The sequence below is a fragment of the Apteryx mantelli genome, chromosome 3 (assembly GCF_036417845.1).
Source record: "Apteryx mantelli isolate bAptMan1 chromosome 3, bAptMan1.hap1, whole genome shotgun sequence".
Lineage (NCBI taxonomy): Eukaryota > Metazoa > Chordata > Aves > Apterygiformes > Apterygidae > Apteryx > Apteryx mantelli.
This window is the reverse complement of record NC_089980.1, coordinates 11602736-11624207: the sequence shown is the minus strand read 5'-3', so window position 1 is coordinate 11624207 and position 21472 is coordinate 11602736. Positions and strand designations below refer to the sequence as shown.

General features: G+C 36.9%; 1 protein-coding gene across 1 annotated transcript; it reads right to left on the bottom strand.

Moving 5' to 3' along the window:
- Nucleotides 1-16120: 16120 nt before the first annotated feature.
- Nucleotides 16121-20939, bottom strand: MKKS (MKKS centrosomal shuttling protein). Its single transcript, XM_013949834.2, has 4 exons — nt 19712-20939; nt 18986-19161; nt 18176-18286; nt 16121-17645 (listed from the first exon to the last, which is right to left on the bottom strand). The coding sequence occupies exons 1-4, from the start codon at nt 20700-20702 to the stop codon at nt 17205-17207; spliced, it is 1719 nt and encodes a 572-aa protein (XP_013805288.1). The 5' UTR covers nt 20703-20939; the 3' UTR covers nt 16121-17204.
- Nucleotides 20940-21472: the final 533 nt, after the last annotated feature.

Below are 21472 nucleotides of genomic sequence, written 5' to 3'. Positions count from 1 at the left end.
TTTTCCACTAATTTCAAATATACCTATGAAATACCTCTCTTTTTTTAAAAAAAACCCTTATAATTGCAAAGTATTTTGGAAGGAACACTGAAGCTGTAGCAGTTTTTAAAAAAATACCCGATGAGCTACAAAGTTATCAAGGACAAAGTTGTGAATGTTGGAGCTATGTAACACATGGGAAGCTTTTCTTGGCAACCACCTGGCTTTACTAATCTGATAGTAACTTAATTATTCCCGAACTTTCAGCCTTCTAGAAAGTTTGGATTAAATCACTCAGGGAGTTCAAAGTTATTGAACTGATGTGATGCAGATAGGGTGATCATCTTTCATCTCACTTCCATTGGTTAAGAAACAAAGTTAAAAAACAGAAGACTCCTCTTAAGACTGGACCAGTGAATAGTGATCACAGCTTCTGTCAGTCACAGAATCCCTAGCACTGCGTTCCTTGTGTTAAATTACAAAACTAACTTAAGGCAGACACTTAATACTCACCCTTATTAAGTAACCTGTAGTTTAATGAGCCCATTTCAAGTGTGTCTAAATATCTGGATTACAGAGCATCCTTTTTTCTCCCCACAAAAACCCTGGAGTAATCCTATTTTCATCACATCTTCAGGTGATTAAGACAGGTTTCATTGTATTTTAACTTAAAACACCAACTGAAAGGGAAGGATATCACAAAGCAGTAGTCTCAAATGAATTCAGTCAAGCTGTTAAAAGCCCCTGCAGGGAAACAAGTTTAGTAACTGATAACTTTTCTTTTATCTTTATTTCCTTTTATGTTAAACATTCATTTGCTCTGAGCTACTAAAACAAGAAAGGTTTTTTGCTTTTTCTTCTCTTCCTGGTGCAAAACTCCTATATTTTCGTGACAGGAATTCTTCAATAACAAAAATATATTTCATTCCTGAGAATGCTTTCGTTTTGCAAGCAGGTTATACATTATAGTGTTGAACTCTGGAAGTTAGATTGAATAGTTTACCATTATCAGTTCTGCCTTAAGATCCCCATATCCAATTAACCAAGCAGGCGGAATGAGATATCAAAATAAAATGTGAAGACAACCTTTTTCTTTTTTTTTGTAAGGAGAACATCTAAGCACTAGATCAGCTGCAGAGATAAGGCACCTTGGGACCACTGGAAAATGAGAACTACGTACAGAAAAAACTTGAGAAAATGGACTGTAGGAGTGGTCATTTTGCAGAGGAAGCTATTTGTTGTCTGGCCCAGCTAGCTGCAAGGGAATTGAGCAAAAGGAGGCAGGGAGAGTCTGTCAGCAAGCAAGGAGGTGGGAGTACAGAGGAAGTCTGCTGAATTAATAGAGACTGAGACTAGCAAAAAGCAATGCCAAATCTAAGCACAGAAGAGTCATGGCTCCCATCAAGCTTTAAAGCTGTGCAAAATTCACTGCTTATCAGCTAACATCTTCTAGTACAGTCAGCACAGGACAAGCACTAGCCTACATAGAGCTTCACTAGCTCCCCCTACTCAGAGGTCACATCAAGCAATTAAAATATATCAAAACTAAGAGGACTGTGTAGACATAAATTGACATTTCCATACAACGAACAGTGTAGCTCTAGGCCAGCCACAGAAGTGCAGAAGCACTCCTGTTGTTGAGTCACATGAAACACAAATAGCAGGAGCGTAGACAAGAAGAAGTCAGAAAGCCACAGACCTACCATAGGAAGATGGTTTTCAGAGGTGACTAGTGATTTTTGCTATAAACAATTTTTAAGTGACTAGTGCAAAAATCTGAATGATGTCCTCCTCCCCACTCCTCCCTTCCTTTTTTTTTTTTTTAAAAGATGCTACTGCTCGGCACTTTGGGGTATGGCAGGTGACTACAAAGTCACAGGGTCACTCTACCTGTGAAACACACAGGGAGGCCAAGGTGATGCAATATGAGATGTCTTAGCAGGACCTGTAGCTCAAGACCAGCTATTTGCTTTATAAAATGCAAACTTAAATGTTGAACTACTGTAACAGGTATCTGCAGAGGCAACTCCAGTCTTTTCAAGTATGGAAGGATCCATTTTAACAGAGAACAAATTGTGTGTTACACAGAGAGGATTTGCTTGTGCCATGAAAAAACTGTGTAGTGAGATACTGCTGCCTGTTATACATCACTGTTCCTAAACTTTATCTGATTAGCCTTCAAATGTCAGAAACATTGAAAACCTAAGCAGCTTAGTCTTCTGAATGCCATGACACTCCTGGCTGCACAATTAAAATAAGTACCAATAGGGAAGCATGCAAAAAATTAGTTTCTCAATTTCTCAGTTACAGAAACCACATCCATGTTTTGTTGCTGCTTAAGACCATTCCTGCTAATCTAATAGAAAAGAAGTAATGCTTTCCTCTCCACTATCTTCTGCCAAAATTAGGACAGACCAACAGGTTAACCTAGTAAATATAGTGGATAATAAAGTAACTGGACTAGGACATTTTTAGACATAATTCAAGATGCAGTTGCCTGGAAAAGGAAAGCAAATTTAAAATTCTGTCTAACAAACAGAAATCCTGAGACACAGTCATGGCCAGATAAGGAAGGAAACCTGGTATTTTGGGTGGAAAATACTTAATGTACTGCATAAAGAATGTTGCAGTCATCTAGATACCCATCTTAGATATAAACCTGATTGTACAGACCAAGAGAAATGGGACCTGGCATCACCAAACTACAGATGAGCTTGGTCTTAGGAAAAAAAAGAAAGAACTCAGATCACACTCAGTCTTTACAGAAAGGACCTATCTGCATTCATCCTGGACATACCAGTAAACTGGAAACTTCAAGCCAGTCATTAGCTGCTCTGGATCTCTAATCTTTCTGCTTTTGAACCCACAGAAGGAGAATGCTTCTTAGACAGATCTCAGAAGAACAGCAGCATGTGGATACACTGTGCATGACTTCATATATTGCTTTTGCCCACTGAAAAGAAATGAAAAGGCAAAGATGATGACCAGACATTTCATAAATGCTTTTCAGCCATCAGGAATTGTTTGATATTGAATTTGTTGTAACATATGGCATGACAGTCCCTCCTAAACAGAGGCATTTAGTAGAGAAAACGGTTACAAATATAGATCCAAGTAAATAGCTTTTAACGTGAAAAAAGTTCCAGCTTTAGCTTCTTTGTTTACCCAGGCTGGCTCTTGCTTAGAATGCTGTATATCACACAGATATCTAATGGCTGAATATTAATGCAGATCATTATAGAGTACCATTATAATTAGCTTAAACAGGCTTTACACTTTCCCCTCTTGTTGTCTGTTCTGGCTCCCTCTTCCAAGAACAAGCCCTGGATGTCATGTGATGCCTGCCGTCTCCCCCCCCCCCCCCCCCCCAAACCCTCCACATAACCCAGAGAACCCAAACAAGTGATTATTCCAAAAGGGATAATGAGAAAGAGGAAAGATAGACTGACTGCTGGCTTGGGCAGTGGCCTGAAGTTGTCTGTTCAATGATAGGACAGCACAGTGGCTTAGGCTAGCACTCCCAACTGGTTGTCCCATGCTTACTATATAATTAACTGAAGCATCTATGAATCAGCTATTGAAATGCCTCAACTTATAGCACAGCATTGTTTTAGTCATCACTGATTTGCATTAAAAGGCTGTGAGTTAAAGAGCTGTAGTTCAGCGGTGAAAGCACAAGGGCAGGCCAGACCACCCGCCACTGACTTCTTTGGTCATGCTATTCCTACCCACCAGCCAGTGCCAAAACATTTAAAGAATGAGTTCAACAGCCTGTTCTTCAAAAGATTTGCCATGAATCTCAGACGTTTCACTTTACCTTTTTGTGGAACCAACACAAACAGCACTGCAGTGCTTCACTGGTATATTGGGAGTGCAGGAGGAAGACTGCTCAGGCCTGAGCTGCTCTGACAATATGTACGTCCAAAACCAAGTGTAAAAAGCACATTTACAATCCAACTATATCATTGTTTTAAATTTCATAAGCATTTTATGCAAACTAAACCAAAGCATTGGGAGTAAGGTTTGTCTGCCTCACCACAGCAGTACTGAGTACAGTTCTGTGACAGTTGCAGCAAGCCAGAGAAATTGATGACTTAGTCTTATCAAAGCAATTTTTTTTTAATTTTTTTCAAAATGGGGCTGGGTTTGGAAGCATTGGACACCTGCCATTTTCTCTGTCCTTCACTGATGAAAGTGTAAAAGGATACAAATAGCAAAGAGAAGAAAAGAAGCAAAATCATACAGGCAGAGTGGTGCCTTTTCTTTTATTTGCATAGTTACTCCAGATATAAATTCAGCCAAAGGGGTAGGTTTCCCCTCTCATAGGGTTGTTTCCCTAGTCTAACATGTTGACAAAAAATACTTTTAAAAGAACAGACTCTCTCATCTTCAGTATCAAGGGCATCTCAAAGGATCCAACCTTTACTGCAATATGAACTTGAGTATCAGCTTCATATACAGGTATAGAACTGTAGTACAGAGCAGCAAAATCCCAAATGTCCAGATCAAAGAAACCCTTATTCTTTAATTTATAAAGATGTGGATGCAAAGCAGAAAACCTCAGGCCTTCTGTAGATAAGACGTGAGTCTAGGACTCATGAAACAAAGGCTCAAATACCAGCTCTTCTCACTGAAGGTGTGACCAGCAGTATCTCAAATTCGGGCTTCCTCTTCTAATCAGTATGGAAACTGCACCTCTCTACATTTGCTCTGCTGAAAGGATTATCCAACAAAATCTACCCCTTATTCTATATGCAGACAGTTGGGCCTGGTGGAGAACAAATATTTTTGTTTGCTTATTTTTTTTAAGAGTAGAAATGTGAAATACATGTTCCTGGTCTCAAAAGATTCAGCCTGGTAGTTAGGGCACTCCCATGGACTATGGGATACTGTCACACAGCACAAGGACTTTTATCTTGCTTCTCAGGTGAATGTCCTTATCAGGAGAACATTGAAAACTCCTAGGTGGGTCTTTTCTAACTTCCTTCATTCCCAGAAAGCAATAGAGTTTATTTTAATGTACTCATTATTTCATCAGAAAATGGTCCATATCTTACTCCTCCATGTACATTTAAAAAAAAAAAATTCTGTTAAATTTACCTTGGGGGCACTTGCAATCAGCACTTGCATTACAAACAATTCAAGGCTGCTCCCACTGCACAGAACAATACTGCATTAGGATGGTTTGTCCAGCCTGCACTGTGCTTTGCAGTTGGATTTCTGAATCAGTGTTTTACTATTTTGCACGCTTATAATAACTTAACACATTTGTTTACTCAGAGCGATGTGGACATTTAGGCGCCAGGAACCTAAATCACCTTAAATACATGCTATTACAGAACAGCTAGCCAGTCTGGAGTGCATTTACTAGGAAATAAGTTCCCTAGGCAACTTCATCTGCAAATATTATGTATTCAGTGTTATGACTGTTATCATCTGATTGTATGAGCTATAGAAGATACAGGATTCAGTACTGGTGGTTAGAGAAATAGAGACACCTACAGAATTCAAGACAGACATGAATTTTATAGATTTCTTTTCCCTGCTATTACACAATGTTTGGCTCTTAAGCTTGTTTTGTCCCTGAAGCAGATGAAAGGTATCTCCACGATCTCATGACCAAAGAAGAGCCTGAAAATCTTTCTCTCTAAAGCATGACTCAGGGTCTTAACTAGAGACAGGCCATATAAACACTTTTCTATCTCATCCTGCCATTTAAATATTTTCACAATGGCTTTAGCTACTGGTGTTAGTCAGAAATAGCACAAGTGAGGTTAAACCCTAGAGATGTTCCTTTGTAGATCCAAAATCTTAATTGAGCACTTGATGCTTCATCTGCTTATTTTCTTTTGAGCCAGATTTAAAAAAAGGTGGCTCCAAATAGGGACATAGCTAAAGAAACACACATTCAGGTATAACTGAGAAACAGGTCTAATAGTGCCTATTAAAATGGCAATCCAAATGTAGCCTGGCCCAGAAAGTCCTTGAATTACTGATTCCTGGAATACTCTCATAGCTTCTAGCAGAGTTCTTGCTGTTCCTTATAATTCCCTCCAAGCGCTTACAGGCCACCGTACAGACCAAAGATAATTGTCTACATGGATCTATATCTCATCCTAGACTTCTCACTTTGTCTCATCTTCAATCATATCTTTTGAAGACAGGGACCATCTTTTTGGTCTGTACTTTGCTTTGCACCTTTCACATTCATTAACAGCATCAAGGAACAGACACCAAATACTCAGCATAGTCGGGGGGAAAAATGACAGACTTCTTCATGCTGCCAGGACAAAGAACAGATAGCTGAGAGACTCCCAGAAGGGTATCAACCTTTAGATTTCTATGATTGAGCCAAAATTTTGAATATTTCCCTTCCTAAAAATTGGAATAAAATCAGTTTTACAGTTTTTCTTAACATACAAACCAGTGGGTATCATATAGGAGACAGTAATCCCTCCATTTAAAAAAAAAAAAAAAAAAAGCAAAAAGATCTTTTTGAAGATCAAAACATACATAATCAGTTAATCAAAAGAAAACTAAACATGCTAGTGTTTTTAAGTTTGAAAAGGCCAGAATCTCAGTGACTCTAGCTGTTGCACACCAAAGAGTCCACAGAACTATGGCAGTTTCCTCCAGCTAGATGCCTGGCACATTGTTTAAGGCCAGAAGAAACCAATAAAAGTTAGTCTGAGCTCCTGCAATGCAGCAGTTTCTACCTTCTGGCTGAAGCTATGAGTCTTTAGGAAGGCATTTCACATAAAATCTCCAATAGGGAAAAGATAAACATTTTCAGTTGGACTTCTACTGATAGCCAGATCCCTGGATATTACCAATCCTTTTTTTCTGAACTGAGACAGCTATAAATGAGTAAATCTATATAGGAATTTAGACGAATTCTTGACAGAACACTCCTGAATGCAAGTGCTAAGCAGACTGGATGTAGTTTGTTTGATGATCTTTACCAAATAAAGTTGAATCTTATTGCATTATATATGCAATGTATCGATTTTCTGTTTAGCTTTTCTTTTCACTAACAGCAAAATGAAGACCATAGTAACCTTCCTACGAGCAGTCACACAAGCTATTCTGTGTTTTTATTACCTGGAAACATCAGTCTAATTCTCTATTCAGGGAGCCTTTCTACACAATTATGATAAAATCGAGTGCTTTGCCCCTGCCTTGTACAAAAACAATATTCTGGCCTGTGGCTCCAAATCCACTTGCTCCTCTGCATTTCTTGGCTGTTTCTAGAATTCTATTTATTACAGCTATGGAATCTATTTTGTGCCTTACAATTACTGCCAGATTTACCACTCAGCATTCCCAGTCATCATTCAGGCAGACAAATATTCTATGGACAGTATAAATACAGATAAATATGAAAGATTTGGAATTCTAGCAATGGCAAGCCAGTGATGAATTGAAGGCAAAACTCATAGCAAGCCAGGTCACCTCTCTACAAGGTCTCACAGCAGAACAGAGAAATATATGACTCGCAAAGCAGATTTGCAGCTTCATTTTGAATCATTTAATACCCTGTGTCAGGCACCTTACAACAGCTGCTATGCATGACCAAATCACCCTGAAATAGTCCTTAAAGAGGCAAATAAACTCATATTTCCTAGCAGTACAAGCAGTCCATCTAAAGTTGATAGGCATAGTCCAGAGAGGTTGCCTATTAACCTGTTTAGAAAAGTGACCATCTTCAACAGCCTTCACTAAGCAAAGCTTCAGGCAAAATGTAAACTCATCCCTCTCATCTCAGAGGTGGAACTATACCTAGCAAAGCTCGATGAAATGAAAAGCCTTGTTTTTTGTTCAGTTCACATGGATGATTCTCAGAGACTAGGCACGTCATGGTCAGCAATTATGCCCCCCAAATTTTCAGCTACTGCTCATAGGTACTTTTAATGGAACTGCCAAATACCACCCAATTAATTTTCTCCCAAAGAATCATGACTAATGTCTAAAAACATTTTCTTACCATTATTTCTTTTAAATGGGATGTTCAGGTCTCTTCAATCACTTCATAATTTGACCTTTCATGGTATCTTTTTTTCCAAATATTCACTTTACCCCAGCAATGATGAGGGATAGATGTTCAGGTGTGGGAACTCTTTTCTATTGCTGTTGCTAAAAAACAAAAAAACCAAACACCCTGCTGAGTTCTTCCTGGAAAAGAAAAAACAAAACAAAACAAAAAAAAACCCCACACAAGATTCCAAAAATCACGATTTCAAGATGAAGAGAAAAAGAAAATCCAAAATTATATAAAATACCAAGACCAAGCAACACAATTCAGACTATGAACTTACTGGAGGAGAGGCTATCCATGCTTGCAAAGCTTTTAAAACAATAGAACTTGTGTGTTACTAAGATCCAAATCTGAAAAAAAAGCCCTAATAATTGAGGATTGAACTTACAGGTTCAATCACACAAAAAAATTTTTACACCAAAGATATCTGCAATTTCTAAGCTTTTACTTGCTGGAACAACAGAGGCTTTTTAGTCCTAACTTTCTTAAAACAAAAAGAAAAAAGCAAGGCTATGATGTCCCTTCTCCAAAGACACATGTAGGAAAATAAAATGTTCTTTTTATTAACAAAATACCACAGATATTTTCCTGAAAAGTGCATTTTAATATTGTAAAACTTTTGTTCAAACATAAGAATGACTCCATCTTCCTTCCCTTACACTCAAACACTAGATTTAGACAGACATATCCATAAAAGCAAGAGTTTTAAGCAAGTAAAAGTAACGTATAAAATGGAAGTACCTTGCTTTTGGCTCCAGTGTCTTTAGAATCGACAGCAAAGGAGCCCAAGGTGGGCTTTAGATACATACAAGTTTGCCAAAACAAACAAAAAAAACCCACCCAAAAGAATAGCATTCTCAAGATTACTCTGAGTACTTGCAGTAACTACTATAGAGTTTGTGGATGCTAAATAAAAAATAAGGTTGCATTTATATTATGATCCTTAAGTATGTAATGTAGAAAACTAATTTTAGCCACCTTGCTATGAGAATTTTGGCCTACATTTTGTAAAATGCACTACGTGTAAGTCATACAAGATGTGCAAACTTAAATCAGCACCACTATGGAAATGTTAGATTTCCTTTCTGGGTTTTTATACATATGAATTTCTAATATAGCTAGCAATTGTAAAATAGCTTTTATTCAAGCTGTTTCCTGTAGTTTGCTTGAAAGGTTAACGTCATTCTGAATTTAGAAACTCTAATAATACAGTCCTAAAGCAATTGCTTAGAACAGTTCAATCATAATGCTGTATATTTTTCTCAGTTAATAGATAACAGCATTGTCTTAAACATAAGACATTTATTAGAGAATGGTATGCATTACTACCATTGCCCACATCTTCATAAATTGGTTCCAGCCCTTGCCAACATGCACAGCTCCAAATGGATACAGTCCAGAAACAGAATGCTTCTCTAGGATGTAAACTAGCAATCTATGATTAACCTCAGAAATTCCATAATGTATTGTATCTATTTCTTAGTTTATGCTATATTAAATGTAAGCAGTAATGGCACGCATAAGTTATTCTTGTGTAGGAGCAAGTTCTTCTTTGGCCCACATACAGAAAGACTGGAGTGACACCTGCTGTTTAGCATGCAGTTTTAAGAAAAAGACTTTTTTTATTTAGCAGCCATTTTGATTAAACAGATGTAATGGAATTATCTTCTTCTTAACTCCTGAAAACAAGACTCAAAGGTACTTGTTTATTTTCCTCTCAAAATGCTGCTGTTCATTTGAACACCAACATAAAGTACTCCTTGAAGAGATTTTACATTCACAATGACATCAAATGCATATAGCTCTTATTTGATACTGTAAATATTTCAGTACTTAAAGGAAGATTTTACGCAGCATTTCTCATTAGTGAAAATCTAAACCATTTTCTCCGCTGTTTAGCTTTGGATATGAATACAGCATTGGAAAGACCTTCACCATACCAATAAAAAAAAAAAAGTGTTGGATTATTCAGGGTGAGGCTTGAGTATTTAGCATTTTGTATTATATTCTTCTAGTTACTGACACATATAAAATAGTTTATTTTCAAAGGTAAGAGAAAGCAGGGACATCTTCCATTGTCTTAGCTATTCCTTGATTAATCAATCCCTAATCAATTTGAGCTGAGAGAAACTTTCAATCAGAGATGTTCCCAACTGGGAAACATTAGCACATTTGAGTGGTCATACCAAACACTTCTTCAGCTATTATGTACAATATTGAACAGGTATAGCTTATGGTCAAATTCATGTTTACAAGTAAAGCATCAGGACAGAACAGTTCAAGACCTGAGATAATTCAGAGAACATACTTAAGCCAAACATCAAGCATGGAAATAACTGTAATACTGAAAACAGAAAGGTATGAAATTTAAGCAATAGAAGGATAGACAGTGTTTGAGCAGACACTTCTAGGAGTATTATTTTAAATACACAAAAGGAACTTAAGTACAATTTAGAAATCTAATTTTCCTTTTCTCATTTTGTTTTTATTTTTCAGTTGTTAGCCTGATCCCAGCAAAGATGAAAAACAAAGAACCAGGGTTATGGCATATAAAACCAAGTGAAGAATTTGCCCTGTCTTTGTTAGTTACACAAGGAGTGCTGTATCTCTTGCTTGCTTGCTTAAAATGGGAGTAACGCTAACATGACAGAAAGCAAAAAGAGAAAAGAAGTTGGCATAAATTGTCATCCATGCCACATATATCACTGTTTAGTAGACACTGTGTCAGAGCAAAGTAAACACAGGAAAGCTCAGTTTTTTGAATCACCTCCTAGATTACCACATTCATACAGCAAGGGTGGAACCATTCATTGATCCTTCAGCTATATCACACATGCTCTCATATCTATCCTTAGACCATGCTTAAATAGACTTTTATAGGCATAAGTAAATGGTCTTCCCCCATTCTTCAAAGTTCCAGCCTAGGAATCCTATGTAAAGCAGCTCATGGTCTGTTCCAAGCTAATTCCCACATAATTCCACTTCTCAAAAGATACTTCTCCTTCTCAGGCTTCCCAGAAGGCTATCAGGTTAGGAAGCTTCAGTCTCTAAGCACACCTTCAAGACTTCTTTTCTTTACAAGTAGATCCTAGCCAAAAAAGAAAAATAAAAACAAAAAAGACAGGTGCTTTCTAACATCTCAAACATTAGCAGGCTAGTATATCAGTTTCTCCTTCACTAAAGTCTTTTTTCAACTTCAGGATCAATCTAACTAACTGCTATCCTCCTCACTTAGTACAAACATCTTCAGATAACAGCAACAGCATTAAGTGATCTGGCTCTTAAATGAGAACAGTGCTCTTACAGCTGCCCTAGATAACCCTCATCAGGAACCACACTTTACATTCTTATCAGGGCACAACCAATAAAATTAGATTTTTCTTTACCCCTTTCTGTTTTGTCACAGGTCGCTCCTTTTAGCTGGTTGATCTCCAGGAGCAGCATGTATGTCTCCTGAAGTGCTCACTACGCAAACAGAACAATCTTTTTTTCCAGCATCTCTTCCAGGTCTTAGGCTTTGCTAACACTTAGTGCTCTTTGTTAGCTCAACTTTTTTCCTCAAGTTTCTTTAAAATCAGCAATTTCTCAGCAATCAAACAAAAAGAGCGCTCACAAAACTACTTCCTCTGAGGTATTTCTGTAACCCAACAGGTTTTGCCAAAGTCTGCAGTTCATTTTTCCTACCAGCTTTGCCCTTATCAGATGCATTTTTCTTCTGCTGCCCATCATATTCTGCCCACATCTGCAAGTGTTTTGCTTTCCTAATTACCTTTTCTATCATCTGCTGTATTTTTGATCTTCAGCATCTGAATACCAGCCTAGTTCAAGTCCCTGTCTTCCTTATAGATAAAGGAAAGCATACCCAGCAGACTATAGTGTGTTAGTGACAAGCAAGACTGGGAAACTAGAGGGTATTTTCTTAGCATTTGGCTCCAGTAGCCTCTGGTAACGTCTGTATCAGCAAATAAGGAGGACATATAGGAGCAGATTTTGTGCAGTGAAGCTGTTGGTGCTGAGGACCCTGCAGCTACACCATATATTTCCGACTAGCTCTAGTTTGGTCCTCTAGAGCAAGGGCCCATTAAGCACTTGGAGCTTATTAGACAAGTGCCTGGCATGCATCTTCCAGTTTAGCATCATCCAAAACGAACCCGGTTCATTTGATCAGATGCTGTTCCACACTACAAAACAGGATATAGTACATTGGAAAATTTTCCCTCAAAAGTGCACTCGTAATCCAATCAAATGTACTCCCACCCTCTCTCTCAAACCCGTAAGACCCCACTGATATTCAGACTTTTACTGCCTTATTTTCCTATGCCTAGCACGGACCATACCATAGACCATTCCATGCAGCAGTGGAGAAACACACCCACAGATACAGAGAGAACCAGTCACATAAGACTGATTACTCTTTCTCTTTGGTATTTGCAGATTACCCAGGAAAGCAACATCTGTGTTGTACATTTTCTATCCCTAACTCTAGTCCCTTCCCAACTCTATAGTGTAGCCACTCTGCAGCCACACAGTGTATCAGCTTAGGCAACTTCCACTGATCTTGAGGTCCTGGAATTCCCTGGAATATGCCAAGTCCCATAAATATTGAGACTTTGGAGGCTTTAGGTTCTCAAACCTCTCCCTGCTCCCTAGTCCTATCCCTACTAGTAACTCTAACACAATCCCTGTTGAAGCTTAGTACCCACTGATACACATTAACACAGAGGAATAAATCAGGGAACAACGATACTCTCACTTCTGACTCTCAAACTCACAAAGTCTTTCAAGTAATGAAATTGCTATAGTCCCTACTATTCCCTGAAAATCACTAAGTTGTAACTCTTGAGTATACTGTTTATTAGCAGAGAATCCTCTCAGTCTCATACCGAAGCAATGATGACTCAGAGTCCAGCTGAGTCATTGCCACAAACTGTGAAACTAGTTTTTCCCCTGACCTCTTATTTTCTCTACCCAGTACTCACCAGGTGTAACAGACTGGAGTAACTAAGGATAGCTTTTAAAGATTAAGAAGGGGTTGTTTAGCTTCTCTGTTTGCAAAAGACTTAATCATATTATATAAAGAAAGCTACAGATAAGGAATAGCTGTTGTGTTGCAATATGCTGCCAAGCAAATGCTTAGTGGAAAACATGTAATAGTCTTATAATAGGAAGAAGCTAGTATTTAATGTGTACTTGAAGAAATCTAATGTTGTCAGAACAGAAAATAACAAAGACACTAGTAGTCAGTCTGGAAAACCCAGACTAGAAGCAGCTGTGGCCTTCAAGATACACAATGAAAACTTGAACAAAACATTTAGGTGTGCAAGCAGATTTGAAAGGTCAACTTTATAAAGAATATTTTAGTAGTAAGGTATAAAAGTCTGCAGGAGGTATGTCTACAGATTATTTGCATATACTTAATGTAAATCCAGGTCAAAAATAGTGGAAGTCAGCAGAGTCAATGATACAAAGTAACCTGCCCAATGCTGGAACCTATTCTGCAATTAGTTTTATTGGTGTCCGAACTGAAGACATGGTGGCTGTATCTACATGTACTGCAAGCCCATTTCTGCTTCCAGCACAAAAAAATACATCTGTATATACTCTTGGGCTTATACTATGTATGACTAATTTTTACAGGACAATGTATGTAGACAAAAAGTAAAGGTATTCCATAACTGTGAAGTTAAGATTGGAGTACTACTGGCCATAAAGTTAACTAGTACTATGCAACCACTCTTTGCCGATGAGCAAACGCATAAATAACTCATATGAGCTCTGGTTAAAGATACTCAAGTTCTAGAAATAAAGAAATATATTGTAACATGGTTAGCTACTGACTTCTCACAAAGCCCTTCTGCACAGTTTATAAGCCTGCTGGAAGCAGTCTCTTTTGCAATAAAAACAGACTATTTCTACATCTTGGTCTCAGAACAGTAGTAAAGGCAAATCCAGTTTAAAAAAGTTCTTCCTATGACACTGACTGACACATACAGATATTGATTTTTCTGAGACTGAAGAGTATAGTACTTATGAGTCACTTCATGTGGTGCTGCTGAAAATATGACAAATACTACATTTTGCTGCTCAGCACAGCAAACTAAGGGCACAAAACTTCAAAGTTCGGTTTTTGGGTAATGTGAATTCTGTTTTGCAGATGCTCTGCTGCACTCGTGATACTTCAAGTAGTATTTTTCTCATAAGCTTTGGCAACGATAAATTCTCTCTTCCCTTACATGGAGAGATCAAAAGCTGTAATGGTTGGTTACCCTAGAAACGTCCAAACACTTCTGAAAATCAGTATCATCCTACTGATACAACATGCTAGGTTTCCCTAGCTCATAAATCCATTTCTACCCTGTCCTTGAGGATCTGCATCAACTAACGTGATATGAGGCTCTGGTCTGAAACACATGCAGAGCTCACACTCAGAAGACATACATGGTGCAGTAAGAATTTCTGAGGTGTCTGACAGTGCTTATATTTCAAGTTCAACCATTCCTGCATAGAGCTACAAATTCACACTTCTCTGGACACGCACTGGACATGTAAGGCAATGAATTAGGCTACTGTTAGCTACAGTAATATGGTGCTCCTGGAGTTTTGGGGGCGGGGCGGGGGGGGAAAGCCAAGCCTCCTGGTTCAATATGTAGGGTGCACAGGGGAGTTTTTCCTAGTAGATTAGTTTTCAAGGAGCCTATATAAATCCTGGGCAAAGCTCCTTTAGTGAAATGCCTATGTTCTTTTAGTAAGGATTCGAGTTTGTTCCAAATTATCTATTTCTCTGTTCCCATGTAACAAATAATTTTTCATTTTAACATGTGGATCTTATTTAGAACTCCTCACCCACAAATCTCTATGCTTTAAAATGAATAACCTCAGCAAACTGTGGAAAGCAACAGGCATGACTGAGGTCATGATCAGAAAACACTAGTCTTTCAGTAATAACTGTGTAATGCTAACTTCTCCTGCAGAAAAGACTTTAAATTTCAAGAACGAGGGAATAAAACCATAGCGGCTTCTCAAAGGACTTAGAAATGGGGATATTTCATTTTGTGAATCCCAAAACACAGGGAAGAAATTGCCCTTTTCACATCTAAGTACATTTTATCATGAAACATGGGAGTGGAGCAAAGTTATTTTTGTGCTGCTCTTAGATTCAGAGTCAAAATTCTCTTTACTTGCATTTCAGAAAAATATTGGATACCTAAGTTACCCACTAAGAGTTATAGGAACACTGTAGCACAACTGAGAACTGAACAAAACTGCCCATAAGATAGATAGATTGCTTAGCTGCTCATTTACCCTTCTTTTCAGTCACATTGGGAGACTAAAATTTATTGTTATTAAAAAAACATTTACACATGACAGAATCTTTGTTTCGTTCAGGTCTACAGGAATTTTTACCTATTCATCAAAAATTAAATCTAACCAAAGACTTGCTCTACATCAGAAAGTTTACACTTTCTTTTGCTATTATTAAAATATTTTAGACAACAACATGCTACATTTTGCTAAGTTTTCCAGATGCTTTCACAATATTCTAACTATTCTGATTTTCTTAAAACTCTGAGGGGAAAAAAAAAGAATAGAATCACAGGCAACTCAGCTGTTCTACAGTGGCTGTGAACTGATCTTTAGATACCAAGACAAGTGGATACTAGCAACTACTTCTACTTAAATATTGCTTTAATTTTCACTTAACAGCTGTACTCACTAAACTCAACATTTTTGCACTGCATGACAAGCTGCTATTATGGAAAGCAAAATACTCTAATTTGGTACTCTGTGTTAGAGACTCATCATTAGCTGACGTATCACCAAGATTCTTCTGCGTTTTAAAATACACACCATCATTTAGCTCCATTATTCTTGATGTCTTCATATGCTTCATGGTATATGGGAGGATCAATAGATGAAAACATTCTTTTTATTACGTAACTTTAAACAGTCTTCATCTTAACACTTGCAATATTTTTTCACAAATTCCCAACTGATGTCTTATAGCACTGAAACAATCACTTAAAGAGATACAGAAATCTAAATAGCTTTGCATTTTTTACAGTGACAAAATGAAATTTTATACTCTTAAAAATGAGAAAGACTGTGTAAAAAGGCCTGAAAAGTTCTATTTTTAATTACATATTTCAAAACTGAGTTATACAAAACACAATTCCACTATTTATATTCAGTACATATATTAAAAACTTAGGAGACCAGGAAACAAATAAGCAGACTAGCCTGAGAGTAACTCAGTTACTTGCACCTTTGCTTAAGATGACAAAAACATCATTATTTATTTACAAACTGCTGTGTATTCCACAGAAAACAATGAAGTTCCACTGTACAAAAGGCTCCCCCCCCCCCAAAACGGTCAGTCTGCCATTTCTTTTCAAGTTTTCCATTACCTGCTACCTTAAGATCTTGAGGCTGAATTTTAGTATCTTGCTAAATAAGTTACTTATATGGTTTGAAAATCTTGCAGCAAATTAGAAACAGGAAATGTATATAGTATATGGTGATAAGATCTTCAGACCAAAATTTGAAAATAAGAAAAGTGGCTCAAGGTACTTGCTAAGGAAAGCCTTCACTCACTTTTTACTTACAAAATTAAAATTACCAATGATAAATATCTTGCTGCAATACAATAGTCTGTCTGAATGCATAAAGCTTTTGTTGAGGCTACATAAAATCTAATCCATAACATATATGTTTTCTCATCAACTCAATAAAATTTTCCACATTCCTCTGAAGAGACCAGAGCTAACAGACATTCAACACTTGCATAATACATGGAGAACATCAAGTGGGTCACCTTAAATTCAGCACTAAATATATTGAAAGAGCACATTCAAATCTCCTGCAAGCATGCAAGAAACTCACAATTTTTGAAGTGTCATTCACTAGTCTGAATATACTGCTTGGAATACTCTAAGTCATATGTTACTATGATTTGCTGTATACTTGGCTAATCATTTAGCAGTTTCTAACAAAAAAAAAAAAAGTATTTGAAAAGCCTACAAGGCACAGCAGATTAAGAATCAGAAAAGTACTTAATGGCCAACAGTGTCTGATTTAAAATTTGTCTATTGTCCATACTCTGACTGCTCCTAAGTGTATCTTAACATGTTGTATATTACCCTGCTTTCAAGTAAGTAGCTTGCTGTGCAATACAATTCACATAAGAACAGAACTAATTTTGATCTTCAATTATGCATGAAAGATCTAAAATCAGATTGGCTGTCTCCACAGCTACTTGTAAGCCACTACATTTTGCAGCAAAGCAGTCCAGTGTCAGAAAGTCAGTAGCTTTTACTGAAGGCTCTTTAGGGCAGCTCTGTAGAACAGGAGAGCTAAATTGGCTTTGCAAAACCCTCCAATTGAGATTCTGAGTGTTATCATTAATCCCACAGCCACATTTTGAAACTAAATCTGACCAGTTAGAGACAGAAGAAAAACCTGATGGAACAAACCAACAATGTCCATAAACCACGTCTGTAAAAATGTCTCCATCATCATGATTCAGAGAGCAAGCTACAGACTCCAGTGAGCGGCAAAAGGCATCAGCAACCAACTGGTACTGTGTCTGAGAACAATCTATAGCTTTAAAACTGCTAGTCGACAGATTACAACTCTAAAAAACAAAACAGAAAAATCAACAGAAAATTAGAAAACTCTTACAGAAATAGATAACTTTATCATAAACGCATATAGTACTGTTGCAATTTTTAAACAGATGGTTCACATCAGTCAACTAAAAAAATTGTTAATGTGATGGATTTTCCCGATAGTGAAGATTTCTAGACAAGTCAGAGTTGAGTTCTGCATGATTAGCACAAGACAAAAATTCTACACATTTTTATTTTAAGTCAAACACATGAAAAAAATGAACGTTTACTATAATTAATGGATACCTAAAGTGACATTAAGGAGTACAAATACAGTAAAATTAACAGCAGAGAAATCCTGAAACAGAGGTCATTAGCACCGAGTACTTCAAAATATTTGTTTTATACTAGTTGTTAGAGAATAAAAGTGCAACATTTATTAATTTAATCTACGGAAGACAAGTGTTTTAACTGTAACAGTAATTCTACGTAAACTGAGTTCTTGTTTCCTGAGTACGTTAAGCAGCTTTAAATAATCTCACAAGGCCTTACATACCTTGTGTCTTATGTACGAAGCCAAGTGAGTTTCTGTACAGCCACCTCCTAACAGTGCCAAAGGTTCCTTGATAGTTAACTGTAACACACGCTCTGCAGTTTCATAGGCACACTGAAAACCATATGAATTTGTCATTACACATACCATAATAGGCTTTCCTATTAAAAAAAAAAACCTACTGAAACAAAATTTAATTTCTGGGATATACTTTGTAAAGTTGAATTAAGTGCAAACATAGACCTGCTAAGGGATTTCCAAAACATGTTTATTTAATGAAAAAATTGTGTTTATTTGTCCACACTTCTAATTGAAAAGCATAAGTGAAATAGCTATATCTGATTCCTTTCTGCAAAAGGAAATTGTTCATAACATTCAAACAGTAACAATATCACTTTTAGAGCAACTATTCAATGTAGAGCTATGCTTGACTACAGTTGCAGGTGTTGCTGCTGACCTTTTGCTGGGCAATTTTTTCCTCATCCTCTCATAGATCAAGTAATGAGAATGAAAATGTTTCTCCAGCACTGGCCTCAAAAACAGGTGAAAAAAGCTTCTGTCTCTAAATGACTTCCATGATTAGAATAGAGGCATTAAATGAACAAGAGCACTTCAAAGTTCTTGTAATTCCAGAAAGAGGTAGCTTCTGAATTCCTTTTTTGAAGTTGTGTACTTAAATTCTAATTAAGCTCCATTAAGGTACTGAAAACCTCTTTTCTAAACTCACTTTATTTATACTGTTCATTACCCTCTTTCATTTTTTTCCACTGAAAATATGTTTTTTAATGAAATATTTCAGGAAAATTTGCCTACCTTCAACTCATCCCATGTGGTTTCACTTCTGTTACAGAGCATCAAGCTGCAGACAAGTGTGTCATTAGGAATTAGATGCACAAAATGTTTTGAAGCAAAACTCTCAGTGCACACATCCTTCAAACTGCCGTAACAACTGGGAGAGAAAGAATGTATGGAAGCTATAGGCTTTGAACCTGTTCAATTAAAAAAAAGCAGAGAGCAGCATGTATTACTGTCATCAGAATAGTTGTTGTAATGTTGTATTTCACAAAGCATGAACTTATTTTTTTTCTCTTGGATTTTTAAATGATAAATGTTCTTCAAGGTATGTTCAAAGAGCACTTCCATCTATAGAGGAAATCCTTAGCAAAAACCAACACAATGTTTTCTAAGTGTAAGATTTAGTGATAGTTCATGATAAAAGAAGTAATTTCATTATTCTGATTAGATGGAGTTTAAAAATAATCTACATCTGCCATCCATTTCTATCATTCCTTGAGCAGCAAGCAGTACTCGTGCACTTACGTCATCATTACAGCTGGTCAGCACAAAACTGATCACTCGGGGGGTGGGGAGGGGGGGAAGGTTTTCAAACTAGAAGAGAATGGCAAAAGGTAGGATAAAAACAGAAATAAGAATCCTTACCCTGCAACCACACTAAACTATTTTACTCACTGCATATTTTGTAGGTTTTTATTACGAGACAAACATTAAGAATATTTATCATCTAAAACTCAGTCTTACCTGTCATTTGACTCAGGGGCTCCATCATAGATAGTCCAACTCTGTCTACAGCAACAACATGATTCTCTTTCAGATACTGTTTCAAAGATGGATGGATAACTTTCTGGCACACTACAAGGCCAATCTCATCATTAACCAACTGCCTTCCTACATTAAGTAACTGATCCAGTTCTGACATTTCTAGAGAAATTCCGTGACGGACTGTTATACTTCCTTCTTCAGGGTTGAAAAGGTCTCCTGACATAGACACACAAAAAAGTGCTATCTTGATAATGTTTGAAGGAGTTCTTTTGACAGATAGTGGTTTTGCCAATTGATTTTCTGGTGTTTCTAGCAGTAATCCAGGAAAAACCGTAGAATCCACAACTCTTCTACCTTTCACAGGCACTATTATACACTTTCCTAAAACAGCATTAGTTTCAACATGACATGGAACAGTAAGCAAAAAAGCCTTTACAATCAGTGTAGTGAGATGATCAATTTCTGTTTTACTGAGCATGCAAGCAGGTTTGCTCATTAATATGCTACGTACCAAACAAAAAAGAGTCTCAAGATTGCTAAAATCCACAGATACTCGACAACCACAGGCCTCAGATTTGAGGTAGTCAGTACATAAGCTCAAAAGATGTTTGCTTATTTTAATAACAGTACAAGACAAGAAGTTTATGTTTTTAAAGTTTTCGATCAAGCTACAGCAAAGAATGGCAGTAAATAAGCCACAGTCACTGACACGGGATATATGATTCTGTACAGAGGCTGTCAAAACCTTTAATACAGGATGACTGACAGAAAGACAACGGAGTACAGCTGAAGATCGTGAAGTTGTACAAACATAGCCTCCCATACCGTTGTGGAGCTGTTTAAGCCTACCAGCAGGACCATAGCAAGATTTCAACACACCACGTAGCACAGACAGTGACTGATGAACTATATCTTTAGTTAAAGGTTCACTAATATATAATGAAGGCTTTTTAGCTTCAACACGAGACATTTTCAAAATAAGATTTCAATTCTGGCCAATGAAACACCAGATTTCATTTTCACTTGAATCTCAAATTCATAGCACTTCTAAAATTTAAAATGGTACATTTTTATTCTTTACAGCCAAGGATTACTATTTGAAATGTAATACAGCACATACAGTACAACAACTACATTCATTTAGGTGCTCGCCACAAATCTTTTAAAATCTGGCTTAAATACTATTGTGGTAATGACAGCAGAAAGCTATTTCATTCACGACGATCTTTTTTAATTTCTGAATGTGACTGAACAGATTTTTTTGCAACTAAGTTTACAAGCATACTACCAACATGGACACCTATGAGTGACAGTCCTGCCACAAGCAGAAAGTTCTTCCTACTCCAGCTAGTTTTCATCTTGTCTTTTTGCAGCACTCAAAGCTGAAAAGCTTCAGAGCTAATTATACCTAAAACAAACATAACATGAAAATATTAGTGCAATCTTACAACAATATTGTATAGCCTGAACTGTTATTCTATTTTTCAAGAAAAACTCACATACGGGCTAACAAATAGCAAACTACAGTGCTATTTAATTGAAAAAACCTACTAATACCATATATAATACAAGCAGCTGGTACACAAATTATGCATTTCTGTCAATTAAAATATTTAATTCTGACCTCCAGTTTGTATACTGTCTTACCTGTAGGCCTGTAAACAGCAGGCCACTATAAACTGCAGTGAATTATATGAAAACGTTAAGGTTATAGTGTTGTTAAGCTCTTTATATTGTAGA

Excerpts from the sequence above, each read along its gene's own strand:
- MKKS (XM_013949834.2), bottom strand. The coding sequence starts at position 20,702 with ATGTCTCGTGTTGAAGCTAAAAAGCCTTCATTATATATTAGTGAACCT. Across the intron at positions 18,287-18,985 it reads CCACATGGGATGAGTTGAAG|TGTGCCTATGAAACTGCAGA; the intron begins GTAGGCAAATTT and ends TATGGTTTTCAG. Across the intron at positions 17,646-18,175 it reads CTTCGTACATAAGACACAAG|AGTTGTAATCTGTCGACTAG; the intron begins GTATGTAAGGCC and ends TTTGTTTTTTAG.